Below are 19,698 nucleotides of genomic sequence, written 5' to 3' on the forward strand. Positions count from 1 at the left end.
CACCCAAATTCCACCCACATCTAACAGGGAGCATAAATGCCTTAAAAAGATTTGCATTTCTTCCAGGAAAAACCCAGTATGGTCTTCTTAATATGAATAAAGGGGAGGAATAAAAATAGAATGGTAAATCTCCCAAGTTTCCCTAAGGACCACTTGATATAGTCTTCACCTTTAACGAAACGTATGTCAACAGTCAACATCTATTCAGAAGAAGATTTTACACTATTTCAGTGTAGGTGGGTGACAGGAGCAGTCATGATTGTGGACACACTGCAAACTCTAAATGTATAATCAATTAGCATTGGAACATATTTTGATTTCTGGCTACAAAACCAAAACCACTAAACCATATATCATTCCCACTAATAGCAGAATTGGGTTGTCAAATATCCATTTGGAAACAAAATGGGGCTTTCCAAAAACATGGCAGTGATTTCTACATGTTCAGAGAAGTCCCTATGCATCCAGCAGGATACTTTATTTGTACTTTAAAAAAAGAAGAAAAGAAATAGCCCTGTGAATGTCTAGGACCTGTGAGATTTCAGGAACTGTGAAATATTGAAGGCATTGAGCTAAGTGGATGCACACCCCCTACAGATGGACAGCCCGCCCTGGTATAAGGCAGCTCCCTTTGTTCCTAATTCATATACAAAAGCCACATTTCTAGTGTTCCCTTAAAGGAGGTATAGGCTCACCATGCCAGGTGTATATCCTGGTTGTATCATGCTTGCAGGCCAAAGTGAAAGGGAGACTGATACAGGAGAAGTGAGGTAAATTCTGAAGGGTAAAAGCTAGTAACAAGAAACAGAGGTACACAGTTCATATAATACATCACACACATTGCCATGTTAGTAACGCTCCTGCTTCATAAACCTGGTTAATACATTTACACCAGCAAGAGCCTGCATTAGTGCAGCATTCTAACACATTATTCACAGATGAGAACTGCATTATTGACTATGTATAGAGACTCTGCTCAGATCTCTACAAAGGGCCTCGCACATGCAGGAAACGTTTTAAATTAAGTGCATTTGCAAACGCATGTGCTGAACTGTCTGGCCAATTACAGACATTTATTAAACCACTCATAATAAACAAACGGCATGAGTCTAAGAGCCAATTTCAGGATAAAGACGCTACAGCTGCCCTTGCACAGTAGGAAACATGCCTGTAGTTGAGAATTTGGTTGCAAATAATCTATAAATTATGTATAGCGTTTATCCATCAATGAGCTTGGATTGGAACCACAGCCATTTTCAGTGCGAGAGTGCCCGACAGAAAATTAAGAAATAAATTCCGTTTGTCCCTAAAGAACCCCGGACTCCAACGTGATACAATGCTGCAGCAGTGCCTCCTCATGTGGCACTGTCCCCCGCTCCATCCCCTCGGAAGTCATGGTTAATTTGCTTAGAGCTTGCCTAGATTTTCAATCAGCTCAGTGTGCGTGGGCCTGAAGTGTCTTTTGCTGGTCTGACTGTGAGTTCTGATTGGACTAAGAGTGGAATCCTATACATGTCTACTCAGACGTAGGTCCCACTGAGTTTAATGGGGCTTACACCCAGGTAAGTGGGTATAGGAAAGCAGCCTAAATCACCTGTTGAAAAATAAAGCACTTCTAGGGGCATATATGTGGCACGAATGGTGGCTGCCACAGCCATTACCATAAGAAATAATGCATTTTCCACGTTTCTTATTATAAATGGATAGCAAGATGGCTGGTTACTACTATGATGTGAAGTTAGGATGGTGTCAATCAGAGATTGTCAGTACCGGGCTGAAGGCAGCCAAGACAGCGCCCAGCAGCAATGCCAGCAAACACAAGGAATTTTTCACCTGGGTTCCACGCCATCATGAAGAAAGGAGCATCCAAAACAAAGCTCTTCCACTCGATTGACTTAAAGCTAGGGTATGTGCCCAAAGGGCACATGATGCAGGAAGGCAAGGAAACAGGCAAGTTGGGGAAAGATACATGCCAGTGGTAAGCCAGATATGGAAGATGTACACTGGACTTGTTTCAGGCAAAGACGCAGGCCTGACCAGGAAGCATTTATAGCTAGGCCAAATCAGAGACCATCCAATGAGTTGTCATGGCAATACAGCCATGCTGAAGCATGACCACAATAGTACAGCCCTGTCTGCCATTAATTCTGTTACAGCCTTGATTGGCTCACCACAAGAGACATCAGCATACAGACTGGAGATTTCCATTCCAGGTCCTGGCTGGTCCTTCTCCTCTGACTGGTATTTGATGAAAGCAAGGCTGAATTGTGTGTGTGTGTTGGGGGGGGCACTTTGTCAATTTTGTGAGGGACCTGCAAAGCTCTCCCCACTTACCAGTGGTCCTGGCGTGGTGACATTGGACCTTCCCTGTGGTGCTGGGTGTGTTTTTTCCTTAATTTTTACCCACGTCACTGGATTGCCCTCATGCTGCTTTGCCTTCAGGCATCTTCATGTAGACAAATCTCATTGTGGAGAAGTAGTCAATGAGGCAATCGGCATCATGGTTGATGAAACCCGGCCATTCTGCATTCCTTGATCTGCATTTCCTGACTCCACTGCCACCATCATCTGCCCTGCACCCATGAAGCCCTTTCAGACAGGTTAAATTTGTGGAGATCAGCTGTTCAGGGGAGAGAGAACATTCAGTCCTCCCACCTCTCCTTTTCTCACCCAGCATTTGATGGTGGAATTTAAACCAGCATTGGTTGCTTGCAGTTTCACTGTTACACGTCACTGCAAAACAGTCACTCCCCCATTACTTTTGGGCGGCCGGTACGTGCCTTTTCCTTAACTTTGAAAACAATTTCAATTCCTTTTTGTGCTAAGTACAAATGCACTAATAACCAATATTTGGAAAAAAGCAAAGGTTCAATGCTGTTGGCTCGGGATTGCTATGGCTGGCACAGTAACACCACCCACTTTTGCCCTTGTTGTGCAGACAGGCCTTCAGCAATTCTAATGGGGATGTCGAATTATTGTAAGGCTTGTATGGAGCTGCAGTGATAGACAGCAGCACCCACCGCTTGCAGAAGAGCAGTGCCTCAGCGATGGGGGGCTGCTGCTAATCTTCTGTTGTGCTGCTCTGTTGAATCAATACCATGAGCGCATTGTAGAAGCAGACAGTCCCAAACTATCTAAATCCACAAGGCCAGAGTTCGCTTTTAATATTACAATCTCATTAATTAAAATTCCAGGGGACTCAAAATACTACAGTGCTAGATACCATGCTACGAACTATGCTGATTGGGGGCAAACCTAGAGTGGAGGAGGCATCTTACTATTTCTACTTAACTCAGGGTGAACTGTGGTGGAGAACTTTCAGAGAACAACGCTATACTGTTACGCCATGAGTTCCTTTATTAATGACTTATATTTAATTTTCACTATATCACTGAATTATAACAATGTACATCACATATCCATTTGGTTTAATCAGTCATAAGTGTGCCCTGCCCTATCTCCCCACTTGCCGGCATACTCCATCTGTTCCTCCTTACAATAGCAAGGAGGAGGAGGAGAGAAAGGAGCAGAAAGGTGGGGGAAGCTAAAAGTCAGTTTCTTGAGCAGTAGATTTTACAGTCACTGCAGGCATTTCCGCCCCCTCCGCCCGCCCCCTGTCAGGCCTTTTTTCAGAGTTCCCTTTGTTAGCACGTGGCTAAAAGCTAGGATGGCTTCTCGCAGTATTAAGGCTTCGCTGCACTAGAGATTCTTGCTTAACTAAAGAAGAGTCAAAGTATGCAATGGTGTACCATGAAATGGCCAAGTACCAGCACTGCTTACAATGCAATTTAGGTTCCAACAAAGCAATTGTACCACCAGTCAGGTCGGATGTGGGCGGGTGTGCATCAACCCCATGGATTTGCATAAGTGCAAACACAATCTAGATGGCTTTGCCAATTAGCAGATGACTCCCAACAGCCAAGATACCACCTTGGATTGGCCCACCTGTCACAGATGTCAATAGCTGTTGACTCAGTCCACCTTCCCAGCCAGCTAGCAGTAACCAAAAACTGAGAGGCTGCCTTGAGGGCAGCTACCTCCAGACAGCCCTGTTTGGGGCCCAGTTGGTGATCATTTCAGGGAAAAGATATTTCTTTCATTTGGTGCAATTGTCTTAGAAAGTTTAGTAATGAAGTTTCTTATAGCATCTGTGATTCCTGATAAACTACAAGACATTCAGATGAAACAGGGAACTAGCTTTTGAATCTTGGAGGCATTCAAAGAGTGGTGAACTAAGCTGGCAACAGAGTCCCCAAAAGACAAATTTGCATTAAGAACATACATGGATCATCATCAGAAGAATATCAAGATTTCCAAACTATTCATTTACAGGCATTTACAGACTGGGTTTACACAACACTATAACCCACACGCAGTGGTTGTGTATGGGCTGAGTGTGGATTGTCATTGAACTGTGGATTGTTGTTGAACATCATGTTGTCTGAACCCAGGTGCACTAACAAACCATGGCTTGTTAACCATGAACAACCCATAGTTCACAATCCAGCAACAAACCATGGGTTATCAGGGTGGCTTGTTCAAGAAAAATAAGCCACCCTGCAGAAAACACACTGGGTTCAGACAACACAAAAACCCATGGTTCAACGACAACCCAAGGTTCAACGACAACCCACACTCAACCACCGAGTGTGAGTTATCATGTTATGTGAACCCAGTCACTGCATTATTTATTCTAAGGGACCTTGCCTGAATTTGGATGATATTTTGGCATAGTAAGCCAAGATATGCAGAAATCTTTTGCCTGCACTCACAATCACTTCCCTTCTGGATGTTCCCCAATTAAACCAGGAAGTCTTCTATTCAATTAACAACTGTTTCACATTATGTCTGAACTCTGAACCAGGAAATTATTATTATCAGATTCAGAACAAGCCAGGATCTTAAACCAGCTTCAAACCATGTTTTAAGGTCGTTACTTGTTCCAAAGCAGACAACTGGTTTTTCAGTTCAGATGAAATAGGAAATTATGGTTACCTGAAGACTTTCTGGTTTAATCATAATGTGCCATGAATGTAGGAGGGAGTGTGAGAAGTATTATTGAACCAGCTGGAAGCAGTCACCACAGTGCTTTCAAATTTAATTTATATTTAAGTAGAAAATTGCCAAGGAAGTCCAGTATAGTCACATTTGACTTCAAAAGAGGAAACTTCTCTAAAATGAAGGAAATAGTAATAAGGAAGTTGAAAGACATAGCCAAAACAGTTAAATCTCTCCAAAATGTTTGAAGATTATGCAAAACCACAAAAATAGAAGCTCAGGTAGAATGTATATAGAATGTCAGGAAATGTAGCACCAAGTCCAAGGGGTTACAAGCATGGTTAACGAGCAGTTTCAAGGAAACTGTTAGGGAAAAGAAGGCTTCCTTCAGAAAATGGAAGTCTTGCCCAAATGAGAACAAAAATAAACGCGAAGTTGCTCAAAGAAAATGTAGGAAATGCTTGTGTGTTTCCAAGCTTGTGTTCACATTCGGGAAATGTGCATTTTGATGCTTTAGTCAGTGGGGAAAACTGCACATCCGGGAGCATACTCTAAAAAATGCACCCCAAAATGTGCTCTTTCCCCATTCAGACAATAACAAAAGCTCACAATTGGGAACAGAAACAAGGGGAACCAAGCTTCAAGGTGAAAATCAGAGAACCTCAACAAGATCGAGCTTCACTGATTCTCCCATCCCCAACATTCCCTCCAGTCTTGGAGACAGTGTGCCCATGTATGCTAGCTGCTGGGGAACACAGGCGAGAGGATGCTGTTGCCCTCATGTCCTGCTTGTGGGCTTCCCACAGCCATCTGTTAACTGTGTGAACAGATTGCTGGACTAGACTGGCCTTTGGTCTGGTTCAGCAGGGCTCCTTTTACAATCTTAGGAAAGAAGGTGCTTTATGTGCAGGCAAAAGGGTTGTGCACATCTCAGTTTATTAAACCCAGATATGATAATCAGAAATGGGCCTTTGAGTCTCTGTGATGAATTCTTGGAAAAGAATCCAAACTAAACGCCAAGTAAGGGCTCATGCCATTGACAAACACTATCTATATGAGCTTTCCCGTAGTCAGAAAACACTGGCTGTAATAACTAGCAGTAATGTGCATCATGGTTTTGTAGTTTCTGTGATGATCCTATTTCAAATTTTATGGTTGTGAATTGCCTGCTGGACCCAAACTGGGCAGAAAGATGAGATAGGGATGTATTAAAGAAATACCCACTCTGCTCTCCCATTCCTCATACATCAAATGTGAGCAGCCAGGAACAGGAGGACAATTGTTTGCGGACAATCTGCAGACAATACCACCCAAATAACATTTTATTGGGGATCTTAAACCACTGAAATGTTTAGTTTACTTTCCTCACTACAGGTTTCACTTTGTTTAACAAATATGTGAAAACCCACTTCCTCTCAGCATTCCTAGAGTGTAATTCTTCTGTAAAAATGAACAATCTGTAAAGGAAGGTGTTAGACTTGGCTCCTTTATGCCTCAATATGTTGTGTATGACGTGAGGGCAAATCTTTAACTTGCTTTGTCTGGCAAGAGAAGCATTTTTCAGGGGTAGCTGAAGTAGAATTAATCTTCTCTCTGTGTGGGGAATCCACTGTGTCATTCTCCAGTGTAACTTACTGATTCCATTGAAGTAAAGGGAAGCACTCATTTGTTCAATGGAGGATCATCATTTGTATCTATACCTCCACAAAATGTCAATGCCCAGCAGCCTCTTCTAATCAATCTTGCAACATGGATTGCACAATTCACTTTCAGGACAGTGCCTCTTTGGAAGAGCTAATAAAAGCTTTTATGGTAAGAAAAAGCCAGCACAACACAGCTTTTTCCTTGCGTTGTCCCATGGTGACATTTTCTCATAAGATGTGGCCCTAATTGTAGATAAGATCTACAATTCTTGTATGTACATACATACATATATAGAAACTGTAGTTAAATACAAACAATGGTATGAACTCATCCTTGATGGCAGTTCACATGACCATGTGTGTCACTTGATTACTCAACACTTGATGACTTGCAGCTTAACATCTGGAATGGGTTTCACTGGAAAACTGTGTCTGAGCTGACGTTTAGATGACAAAAAAAATTCTGTCTGTTCTGTGCTGCCTTCAGGTACAATGTAAAGTACTGATATTGAACTTTAAAACTCTTCATTGCTTGGGACTAGGATACCCAAAGGGCTGCCTGTCTTTACATCAGCCTGCCCATTCCCTAAAGCCATAGTCCGAGGCTCTTCTCTGGGTGCACCCGCTGAAAGAGGTATGGTAGGGACAACTGGCGAAAGGGACTTTTAGGTGGTGACACCCTGTCTATGGAATGCTCTCTCCAGGGAGGCTCACCTGGTGCCTATTTTGCCATCTTTTTGGTACCAGACAAAGGCCCTTTTCATTTCCCCCAGGCCTTTTAAGAACTTCCAGCCACAAGCAGATTGGTTTGTATGCTCCCTTTACCTGCTATTTTAAAATTTTATCTGTTATATATTGTATTTATTTATTAATTAATTTAATTGTAGGTAAGCCAACCTGGTAAATTTTATTTGAAGGGTGGGGTGAAAATCTTTTAAATTTGAAACGTGTGTGATCTGAAATGGCTCACTCACATATGCAAGTCAACACTCTTTGAATGATGTACACACATGTGTGAACCAGTGAGGACATCAATTCATTCTGCAAAAAAAGGCCAACTAAGAAATAGTGACTTTTCTGATGAGTCTGTTAGGAAAACAGGGTTTGAACCAAAGTCTAAATTTGCAGGAGGAGTGCTACTCCTGCCAAAACCCACTTGGAAGGTTTCTCTTTAGTCTTCAGGTTAAAAGTCCAGACGTAGGTTGGGCCCCGTTGGTGGGTTTTGTAGACAGGACATGGATACACATTGCGGGTGTCTTGCTTGTCGACAGGGATGGCTTTGATGAAAATAATAGGCATTGATGGAGTCAGGTCCTTCAGCCGGGCATCAGCAATTAACCCCGTCTGTGGAGTATAGCAAGAAAAAATGTGAGGTATTGCCAATCCCACCTTTCTTGTATCTGTACTGCTGTGCCCAGATGCCTCTGTCTCCTCAGTTACCAAGCCTCTGTTCAAATGACAAGCTTGAATGTGGCATTAGTAGATTTGTGCAGTGTTTGGAAAACAGTGAAGCTGCCATGTCATTGCTTCATGGCATACTGAATTTTCCACATAAACCAGCACTGACCATGCTACTGCAAATCTGCTTAAAGTGGCTTGGTAAACGATCATATAAACTGTGAGTTGAGCAGTCGGCAAAGCAATCATATGACCTCTTCACTGCATACAACAGTGCCACATAAAATGTTAGTTGCCCCTCAGAGAGCGAAACTTAATTAAGCGCATGGAAAATTGAGCCTTGGGCCTATGCATTCAGCACCAGACCTGACAGACAGGTACCTGCTTTTTTCCCTAAGCAGGGTTAACTGAGGCTTCAGGGAAGGCATTTTAAATCAGGAACATTATGCAGGCGGAAAAAGGTTAAGCACACCTTCCCCAGTGCTGTGGCTCTGATCAGATTCGGAGCCTGCTGCAAGTGATTTTAAGCAAAAAATCGAAACAATGAAAGATCCAGTCATGGATCTCCCACGCAGTGTCTAGCTTGAAAGTAGAGCCTTGGCATTGTTAGCAGTACTAGCAATTGACTGACCTGTTAGTAATCTTGATAGAACAAACACAGGGTAGGCAACAAGCTTTGAGCTAGACTCAAATACCAGTTCCTAAGCCAGTGGAGACCAGAATCAAAAGAACAACAGGGAAGCTAGTAGATTACACTGCCTGGGAGGCACTGAAAACTACATAAAATATGGCCAACAGATAAGCCACTACATAGACCCACCAAATCATTGTACCCAACTTTGCCTAAGCAGGATAGGAAAACAAATGGATGAGGAACTGGCAACAAAGAACCAAAGATTAATGGAGAAACAGGGATTTTATACTGACTATGCACTCCTGTTCTTGAAGGAGGTGTTCATTATCCTCTGGGATATCCCCTCCCACTAACTAGGAGGCAGGGCCAACTTGTTGATTAAATCCTTGGGGTCCCCATCTTCCCCGGACCTGAACAGAAAAAGCTACTGGAACTCACAACCTCGCCCCCCAAACTATTAACATTATAGTAATTCTATAAAAAGAACGAACTAGTATACACCAGTTGGGTTGAATCCTGTAAACTAGAATTGAAAATTATTTAGAGGAGAAAGCATAAGGAGTACCTGCCAGGGGGCCTCACCTACCTCCCCACATATTCCTACTGTTCAGAGCGATCAGGCAAACCAAATGAACACCTGAGCAGTGGGGGATGACCCTCCTGCCTTCCCTAAGAACAGGAATATATGGGAAGAATAACATTCCTGTTTACTCTGTGGAAGGGCAAGAGGCCAGTCATGATCCTTTGGGATACACAACAGCCAGTGGAGGTTGGTGGCTCAGATGTCAGTGGGGCAGTGAATCCGCTATGGGTTTCAATCAGAGCCAGTCAGAACTCTAAGGGAGCTATCCAAGGTGCTTTAGCGTTCTGACTGAAACCTGGAGTAGATTCACTGCCCCACTGGCATCAGAGCCACCAGCTTCTACTGATAACAGCAGTCTCAAGCAAGATAAGAGCGTGCCTAACATCAGACTGTGACTTCTTACTGATATAGAGCACTTTACAGAATCTGCCATCCGAATGTTGTATCTACAGATGCAAATGCATCTGCCTTGTAACGCATCATGATGTGTGAACCAATGCCCATGCTGCTGCTTGGCAAGTCTCATCCAGGGAAGACAAATCCCAGTATGAAGCAAAATTTGCCACACCCCTCAAGAAATCTGCTGAAATTCCTTGTAGCGTCACCTTGTTCCATGCCTGATAAGCTCACATGATACAATCCTTTTTAGGATGTTAGTACTGAATGCTTTGCCTAGCTTATTTTCCAGGGATTCCAGCACTGTCAGTATGCTGCCCCTATCCAGAGCACTTCCTTTTCCCTCTTATTAGCAGACGTCCATCTTGAATCTGTGGAGGCTATATCCTGCAGATGGTGAATAGCAGCCATGGTGCTTAGGATGTTGGTGAGGCCAGAAACTTGTCCCCCAATTTTCAGGTGAACTCCAAGGCACATCCAAGAGAAACCATCTCCCTTACCCATGAGTCCATGGTTATCTGAAACCATTGGTCCTCAAAATGAATGTTACAGCCTCCTATGGCCAAGGATGTGGAGGGTTGCCTGGTGTCTTATTGGGGTGGGCTTTTTGTTCCCTTTTTGTTTGGAGAGAAAGTAGGAGGAAGCTGGAGTTCCAGAAGTTGACTGGGATGATCCTTCCCCTGCTTATTTGGTGTGTGACCACTTGGTCTTCAACTTGTTCACTAGCCTGACCCTGTAGGTTTGCTTGGATGTCTGAAATGACTGCCTGGACCTAGTTTTCTTACACTCCTTCTTTGCTGAGGGGAGAGCTTTCTTCTTGCCCTTGGTCTCTGCCAGGATAGCTTCTAGGGCAGGGCTGGGCAACTTGTGGCCCTCCAGATGTTTTGGCCTACAGTTCCCATGATCTCTCACCATTGGCTATGCTGGCAAGGGCTGATGAGAGTTTTAGGCCAAAACATCTAGAGGGTCACCAATTGCCCAGCCCTGTTGTAGAGGATCCCCGAAGAGTTTTGAGCCTGAGAATTGAGCACTCACCAATGTAGCCTACAATCCTGTGCCTACATCCCATCTTTGTAATCAGATGTCACATCTGGCCACTAAGTTAGACAACATTGCCCTAGATGTCTTCTAGACCAGGGAGAAATCAGGCAATAAGGCTGCCAATAGAAAAAAATATTTTTAGGCCATCCTTATGGATGTGAGAGAGTTAGGCTCTGCAGAGGCAATCTCTTCTGCACACTGGTAGTTAGCTCAGGTGAAGCCTGAAATGCTGCTGAAACCTCAACATGTTTGCACAATGCAGCCTCTACTCTCTCGACACATGTGTCCTTTGGGCCCCTCTCACCCTTTTAAGGAATAACTGCTGTGGGGAATAGTGCTGAAACCGGACAGAACTCTGAGGCCCTCGATGACCAATTATGGCAGTGAATACAGCTTTTTTACCGAGTGATATACCACCTTTCTCCTAGCTGGGCTGGATCACTTTGCAGTGAGCAGCCTTTCAAACCATTCTGGTAAAAGGATGGTTCACCCACAACCCTAAAACAGCCCATGCTTCCTCCCTAGAACGCTGGGCCTTTCTATGGGAAAATACAGCTGCTGGGGAGAGAGGGCTGGAAGAGGCAGGGTCTCCCTGCTTCCACCCTTAATTTTCTAGCGGGCAGTATGTACTACTGAAACACACACACACACACAAAACTGTGAGGGACCCATCTTTGGCTAGGACATGTCAGGGTGGGGGAGAGAAGACAAGAGAAAAATAAAAAGTTACAGTTCAGATTTCTTTTCTATTAAGTTTAAAGATCAGCAGATAAGAAGCTCATAAGAAGCCCTGCTGAAACCCTGCTACCTGGCTGGAGGAGTCACTCATCATGTTGGCCCTGCCTCCTAGCAGCTGAGAGAGGATACCCCAGAAGATAATGGCTGCCCTCCTGCCCTTTCTCAGAAAATAAGGAGAAAAGCTTTATGTGCTATGGGAGTTAACTTTCACTGGAGATTCACATTACACATTAGGCCTAATATCCTTACATTTGTGCTACACAGTAATGAGGGGTTTATATCAAATGTAACCTTCTGATCAGTTTTTTATTTGAAAGAAAATACTTTGCATTCAGATAGACACATACAATAGTAAACAATCGTGAACTCTTTACAACACCAGCAATATGTACACTGTTAAATTAAGGTAATTCTGATCATAGATAGTGCCAGCACAGCTTAAGATTTCCAAAGCAGCAGGTAAACATTACATAATCTTTGCAACAACATCTCTTCTGGGAGCCGGGCTCGCAACTGATTTCAACTTGCAGTTCAACCTTAATTTTTTAAAGTGTCTTTTGAACAGGGGCCCTGTTGTTTGAGAGGAACAAAATAAATCAATTCCTTATGAAATTTCCCCCACTATATTTAGACTGACAGTGTTTTCAATCTCTCTCAGATCGCTCTGTAGCATTAATTCATGTTTTTATTTGCATGTTTATCTCCCTGTTGATCAAAGAAACTTTTAACTTGGAAACAACCATTTTTGCTGCTTGGAAATATCATTCAATGTATAGGTATATATGTGTGCTGGGGGGAGGTGTATGCCTGTACACACGTACTCTCTCTGTGCTGAAATAATCAGCACGAAAAGAATTCTTGGTCAGGGCCTGGCACAGCAACATTTATTTTATTTAAAACATCTTTATCCTACTTTTCAGCATAAAATTTCCAAGGCAGCTACCAACACAGATTACGAAACTGTCAATTAAAGCATCCAACAAAATTATAGAAAATATGACAAAACAAAACAAAAGCTAAGTGGTAAAACAACAAAGAACTAAAACAGCCTTTCCCAGCCAGGTGCCCTCCAGATGAGTTGGACTGCAACTCCCATTATTCCCAGCCAGCATGGCCAATGTTGCATTACAAACATCTGGAGGACACTAGGTTGGGGAAGGCTGAACTAAAACAATAAAACTATGATAGGACAAGGATAAAACACATCTTAAAATTCATATTACATATGAAATCCACCCTTCCTCCAAGGCACTTAGGGTGGTGTACCTGGGGTCTTCCCCATTTTATCCTCATAGTCACAACCACCTTGTAGAGCCAGTTAGGCTGAGAGATTGTGACTCTCCAATGGTCGCCCAGTGAAGTTCGTGGCTAGTGAAGATTTGAACCTGACCCTTCCCCCCGTCAAAGTCCAACACTGATCCACTACACCAGCTTTTCCCAAACCAGTGCCCCCCTCCAGATGTGTTGGACTGCAACTCCCATCATGCTCAGCTAGCATGGCCACTGACTCATGAAAACTCCAGGGGTCCATGGCCTTAGAAATGTGGCCAGTTTAGCTTTCTGCCAACAGGCTACGCACTCCCTATTCTGTGCACTCATAGTAACCTAGGGATAGGACGAAGCCCTCAAAAAAGCAAGTACAATTTACCTTGAAAGAACGCTTTGGTGACTATGTACCTTGGGAGAGGAATGAGACAGAAGTGTGGGTTTAAGAACTCAACTACATGTTACACACAAATGTCTTTAACTAAACCCTGGGAGGCACTTCTAGTAGGGAAAAGAAGCTTTGGGAAGAGGCGATTTGGATTTGAGAACGATGCAATGGGGAATGGAGAATTACCTCCCAAATCGCTTTCTCCCTCCCCTCCTCTGCAGTGTCATGGGCATAAAACTATCCTTGTGAACCCCACTTCTCTGCTCCAGGCTGCTCCCCAAAAGCATGTGAAGCTTTATTCATACATTTGGAAATCCATAGCATGGGGAGGAGACAGGAATGCGTGCTCCAGCCCTGCCTCCTCCACTGATGACTTCCCTGTGTTGATGGGGAAGGCCTCAAGAGAGGTCAGTATGGGGAAGTTGGGGGTGAAGAGGGCAAGCCCAGAGTGCATGTCCCTGTGTCCCCTCCATGCTTCTGATTTCTGAATACCTGAATAGGACTTGAATTACATGTATAATGTATAGTTCTGCCATACGCTAAGGATGCCATGTGGCTTTTGAGAATTAGATTCACTGGTTGAGCATACCTGGTGCCAAGAAAAGTACTTCATATAGATGTATCTTTAGAAGTACTCTGACCATTTAGCTGATGCGGAAGTCAACCTGGCCTGCTCCCCCTCCCTGGCCTGCTTTTTAGGGCAGCTTCACACATTACATGTCAGCAAACATATGTTTGCCACTGCATGTACCTTTGGTGGCGGGGAGACATGCAAATCCCAGCCCATTGGCATATGTGCCTATATAATAGATGCATTTTCAAACCCATGTTTGTTGTGCACGTATATTACATTACATTTTATAAGCACACACCAAACACATACTGTGTGAAAGAGGCATTTAGACAGGATTGTGATATATAGAGCTTGACGGTTTAGGCTATTCAACACTTCTCCTCCTGGAGAATTTTCATGTGTTATTTATGCCTTTAGCATAAATCCACCACAAAGATTCCCTCCTCCCATGATAATGCCCTTGCTGCATCCCTCAGTGCCTGGCTTTACCAAATGTCTTGCCTAAGAAATCCTGCTCTCTGCCGTCGGTGGAAAACTAAGCAACAAGAGAAGAGGAAAGAGGCCCAAATGGAGCAGTCGATGCCAAACTGAACTATCTTTCAGCCATTCCTCATCGGAATAAGGTCTTTTCTACAATATGGGGCAAGGTTGTCTGCGCACATAATTGGTCTGCCTCTAACAACATTTACACTAGCAGGGAATTTAGGCCCTTATAAAATCTATTTGGTTTTCTTTTGTTGAATAGGAGGCAGTTATAGATTGGTTCATAAATGGAATGGTTCATAAATGGAAGCCACCCACATAATAATACAGACATGCACATAAATACAGAAGATTCATCTGAGTACAGGGCAGCAGGAGGACAGCTGTCTTTGGAGTGTCTTTTCTGAAGTGGAATAGCTCTCCAAGCCCAAAGTGATTACCCTGAACTTCAAAGCTCATGTTCTTACCAAAGGATTAATTTTCCATGGATATGCAACCTAGAAAAACTGAATGCATATAGCAGAGCTGATAATTCTTTATACTGGCATCTGCACTTGTCCCCACAAGAATACACACGTAGCTAACAGATGGCCTTGGACGCAGAATCAATGGGCCCGTTTCAGCACAGAAGTGTCTTTATATCCCTTTGCTGTCGTAAAAAATTGTTCAGGCACAGAGAGGGAATGCCATTATTATTATTGCTTAGCATTTTGCAGCAGAGAGAGACAAACTTACAGGGAATGCATTGGAAAATAGCTCTGGCAGCTCCAGTTTGAGGTGCCTGTTAAGTCCCCATATCGTGCTGCCACAACTGCAGGGCTGATGACTCCAAGCTAGTCACTTTGTGATCAGGTGTAGTGTAGATACAAGTATATGATTTCCAGTCTGCGACTGGATATAACAAGGGGATTTGCCTGTGTATCACTCGCCCTCCATTGGGAGGGGAGCAGTGTGCACGGGAATCCCCTAGTTATCGCTGATCACAGATTGGTGATAATAAGGAGATTCCTCTCCTTGCCTCCTCACAAAGCCCCAGGGAGCCTTCAGGCCAGGGGGTTGAGCTTGGCAAGGGGCTCACAGAGGAGCCCAAACCTCCACAGGCCAGATGGGCAGCTTCCATGGGCTGGATTAGGGCCTGTGGGCTAGCGGTGGCCCTACCATGACATATACTGTATTATACTTGGCTGGACAAACATCTAACAATTCCCCTCATCTTGGCCATTGTCGTGGCACATATAGCCCAGTTTCCACATTTTTACCTATTCAACATATCCACACCAAAATAATAACAGAAAATGCTTAATTTGGTGTGTGCGTGCGTGCGTGCATGCGTGTGTGTTTGGCATTGCACAGCCCTGACTCCTTCTAAATCCCACAAGTCCACAGGTCCCAGCCACCTTCCCGCCAGTTTTGAGGATCTGTTTGTCCCCAAAGGAGGAAATGCATATGGACAAGGTATACACAAAGAACAGTGGAGGAACAACAGCAGGCAAAATAAGATGCAAAAAAACTGCAACACGCTTACTCCACTGGGATCTGTCATGCCTGACCTGGGCCCAGGCCAGGAGATCTCCCCCTCTGTTGAAGATTCCATGAGACCCCCTGACTCCAGCACTTCCATAGGCACTCCCCACATCCCCAGAAAGGCTACACAAGGCCCTTTGGCAACAGTGGACCTTGAAGGACGGGCCCCCTGACAAACCCACCAACTCATCCGAGGAGTCAGAGCCTCCTTGCAGTGCAGTCTGCCCACCCCTGTGCTGATTTACTAGCTATAGGTCAAAAACTAGTTAGCCGTCCTCTGATTCCCCCAAGTGGACTTCTACTGAAGTGGAAAATTCTGTGCCTGAGGGGAAGCTGCTTCCGGATACAGCTAAGCAGAGATTGCCTGAAGGAAGGTGTTTCTGGGTGCAGTCCTATTTGTGAAAAATACTACCAACAAGCCAAACAGCCTGAGAAAGCCATCCTGAGGAGGCTGGTCTTCTGCCTGCTACTCTACCGGGCTCCTACTGCATTCTGCATTCTTATTTGCTGCATTCTTTCTGGATGCCTCCTTTCCATAGCTGGGCAGGAGCAGCAATAACACAGGTCCTGCCAGGGATGGACAGGTGTGTTCCCCTCAATCACCTTGCCCTATTTATAGGAATATGGAGGGAAATGAGAGCCACACCCAGTGCCAATCACTCCAGGACCAGCTCTGTTCAGTGGACACCGATGCCTTCTTGGAAGCTCTATAGGTGCTCTGCCCTCCCACCCCCCTGCTTCAGACTTGGCTCATTCTCTGCTGGGGCTCCTGCAGGGTCAATAAACCTACCAACAAGATGGCTCTGACCTCTGGTGCTTTGAAATGGCCATGGCTAGGGAATAAAAGAAACCCATGAATTTGGAAGCCATCCATTATGGAAGAAGAGCCACTAAGCCTTTTAGCTTCAAGGCTGACAGCACCAGCTGCTCCTTTTGGCAGCACTGTGGGTCCTCTGTGCCAAGAAGAGAGGGGGAGAAATCCCAATTCTGCAGCAAGCATAACACAAACCACACACCACAGAAATGCAAATTCTGATATCAGAGTAAATTGTGCAAATTAACTTTGCCTAATTTCCTTCAAAGCCCAGGTTTTCGAAGAATTTGGAAGGCAACTGCCAGGATTTGCTGGCGGGCAGGGGGAAAGAAAAATAAAAGGGTCATGAGATTGTATAAATTAGAGCGGAGCCAAAATAGTTCTTTTTGATGTCATTTTTGGTGGTGTCTTAAAGCACTCCATTTTTCAGGTGTGCTTTCGACTGCCTTCTCCACATTTTGTCTCCTTTTCATTCAAGTCCTGGATGCTAGAAGGAAGTCTACAAAAGCCTCCAGAGTCCCATTTTTAAGATTCCAGGGTACTGTGCAGACCCTGAACTAGCCCATAGGACACAGCCCAGGGAGGTTCCCAAGCTTTGGGAACAAAAGAGCTGTGCTATCCCTGACTTTGCTTGATCAAGCTTGGAGAAGGTCCCTGACCTGACCAAGCTAAAGTGTAGGTAAAGCCCCTCTATACAGTCTGTAAGTCCTCCCTCAAACCCATGTGATGGGCAACTGCCCCACCCTCCAGCCCTGCCTACAGTCACATGGATTGCACAGCTCCCTTGGCTCCCAAGGCCTAAGGGTTTCCCTGAGCTGAAGCTTAGGGATCGCACCGCTCCTTGGAGCCTTAAAACCCAGGGGATTTTCGCACAGTTCAGTCAAAGTTGTCATTAATGTCAACAGGGTGGATGTAAAGCAGCATAACATTTCCAGTGTTCATGCAGTTTGTTTTAAAAAGGTTCTCCCTCAATGAAACATGAAAATTTCAACACAGAAATGGAAATTCACACAAATTCGGCTCAGCAATCATTTAAATGCAAAGGCAAGAGCCAGGAAAAACTGGTTGGCAAGGCACTGGAGTCCATTTTCACCACTACCACCTCCTTCTCCCCATGGAAGTACTGATCAGCCCCTAACTCCCCTTTAAAATGTGACTTGATGCTTTCCATGCACTTCAAAGTTATTTTTCTATGCAACTGCAGAAGTTTGTGACGGCTATTTTTAAATGAAAGCATTTACTCTCAGGATGCTGAATGGCACAGCAGATATCCATTCTGCACTTGGAGAGTGAGCCTGTTAGTGTGCATAATACCACTCTCAGCCCTGGCTGAATGACTACTGTAGTGTATCCAAGAGGTGAGGTTTTATTCTCCCCAGAGAAGTGGCAGACCTAAGCCAATTGCACACTGCAGTTGTGATCACATAGCCATGCAGAGGTTCTATAATATCCACGGGTGTAAGAAAAAAATTAGCGTTATTCCCGGAATTTGGTTTCACGGCAACAATAAACAGTCCAATCCCTTATCATGGCAACTTACCATGTTGCAAGAAACCTCCAATACTCATGTTTACCTGCATATCCCAGCGTGCACCCTCCATGAACAAACCATGGACACATGCCCCTTCCCGTGGTGGGCTGCTGAAATCCTCACGGTTCTTCTTGGTCACATCACACTGCAGGGTCATTTTGTCCAGAGGCCACTCATTTTTTCGGGCCGTGGACTGCATTATGGCTGTCAAGAAAGACTGTGGGTTAAAGAATCCTGCCAACCACACCACAGATGGTAGCAAGAAGTCCCCCGTCCATGTCTCCAGCTCCTTGATACGGTTGAGAAGATCAGCGAACCAACTGCCCAAACCAGCTATGGAAGGGTAAGCCCTCCTGGTCCATGACTCAGGCACTGTGTCTAAGAAGACGGCATTCTGTAAGGTCTCCATATCACCAGTCATGGTTAATTCACCCTAAAAATGTGTAAGCAAGAGATACAAAGCATTCAGCAAATATGTGAAAGCAGCACATTTATCAGCCCTGATATCTTGGTTAGAAGGATTTGCAGTGGATCAGAAACTTTCATGCTCATCTTGCCAACAATTGGAGACGACATTGGGGCAACTAAATCAAGAGGCATATTTAGATTTTTTTTAAAACTTTAAAAAAAGAGAGACATAAGAAAAATATGAGTTAAAAGTACTGAAGCCGTTTAACCTATTTCCTCCCCTTGCTAATCCCTAGATGTGTATGTCATTCCTAAAATAAGGAACAAGGGGCCCAGAAGAAAGGAGATGGAAGGTGTGGGGGGGGCACATGCACAAAGTGGGCAATAAACTGAGGAAAAGGACCCTGAGGGAAGGGTACGGCAGTGGAGAATTAGGGCTGAGGAAAAGGACCCTGAGGGAAGGGTACGGCAGTGGAGAATTAGGGCTGAGGAAAAGGACCCTGAGGGAAGGGTAAGGCAGTGGAGAATTAGGGCTGAGGAAAAGGACTCTGAGGGAAGGGTACGGCAGTGGAGAATTAGGGCTGAGGAAAAGGACCCTGAGGGAAGGGTACGGCAGTGGAGAATTAGGGCTGAGGAAAAGGACCCTGAGGGAAGGGTACGGCAGTGGAGAATTAGGGCTGAGGAAAAGGACCCTGAGGGAAGGGTACGGCAGTGGAGAATTAGGGCTGAGGAAAAGGACCCTGAGGGAAGGGTACGGCAGTGGAGAATTAGGGCTGAGGAAAAGGACCCTGAGGGAAGGGTAAGGCAGTGGAGAATTAGGGCTGAGGAAAAGGACCCTGAGGGAAGGGTAAGGCAGTGGAGAATTAGGGCTGAGGAAAAGGACCCTGAGGGAAGGGTAAGGCAGTGGAGAATTAGGGCTGAGGAAAAGGACCCTGAGGGAAGGGTAAGGCAGTGGAGAATTAGGGCTGAGGAAAAGGACCCTGAGGGAAGGGTAAGGCAGTGGAGAATTAGGGCTGAGGAAAAGGACCCTGAGGGAAGGGTAAGGCAGTGGAGAATTAGGGCTGAGGAAAAGGACCCTGAGGGAAGGGTAAGGCAGTGGAGAATTAGGGCTAAGGAAAAGGACCAAGGAGACATGGGACATAAGGACATAAAAGGAGCCCTGCTGGATCAAACCAAGTCATGCATTCTCTGTACACAGTGGGTGCAGAGTGCCTGGGTAAGAATGATCTCTGAAGGAAGTTCACAGTGCTCAGGAGGTATTTATTTATTTATTTATTAC

The 19,698-nt window shown here is 44.7% G+C and overlaps 1 protein-coding gene across 1 annotated transcript in view; it reads right to left on the reverse strand.

Moving 5' to 3' along the window:
- Positions 1–6,295: 6,295 nt before the first annotated feature.
- The window catches only part of DNAH9 (dynein axonemal heavy chain 9), a 293,377-nt gene continuing 279,974 nt past the window's right edge, over positions 6,296–19,698 (reverse strand). Inside the window, exons 68-69 of the mRNA XM_084838397.1 lie at positions 18,055–18,444; positions 6,296–7,985 (exon numbers count right to left, since the gene is read on the reverse strand). Coding sequence (XP_084694523.1) covers positions 7,758–7,985; positions 18,055–18,444 — 618 coding nt within the window. The 3' untranslated portion in view covers positions 6,296–7,757. The remainder of the gene's footprint in view (positions 7,986–18,054; positions 18,445–19,698) is intronic.

The sequence above is a fragment of the Heloderma suspectum genome, chromosome 2 (genome assembly GCF_057233095.1).
Source record: "Heloderma suspectum isolate Gila_16-S chromosome 2, 16-S_ref, whole genome shotgun sequence".
Classification (NCBI taxonomy): Eukaryota; Metazoa; Chordata; class Lepidosauria; order Squamata; family Helodermatidae; genus Heloderma; species Heloderma suspectum.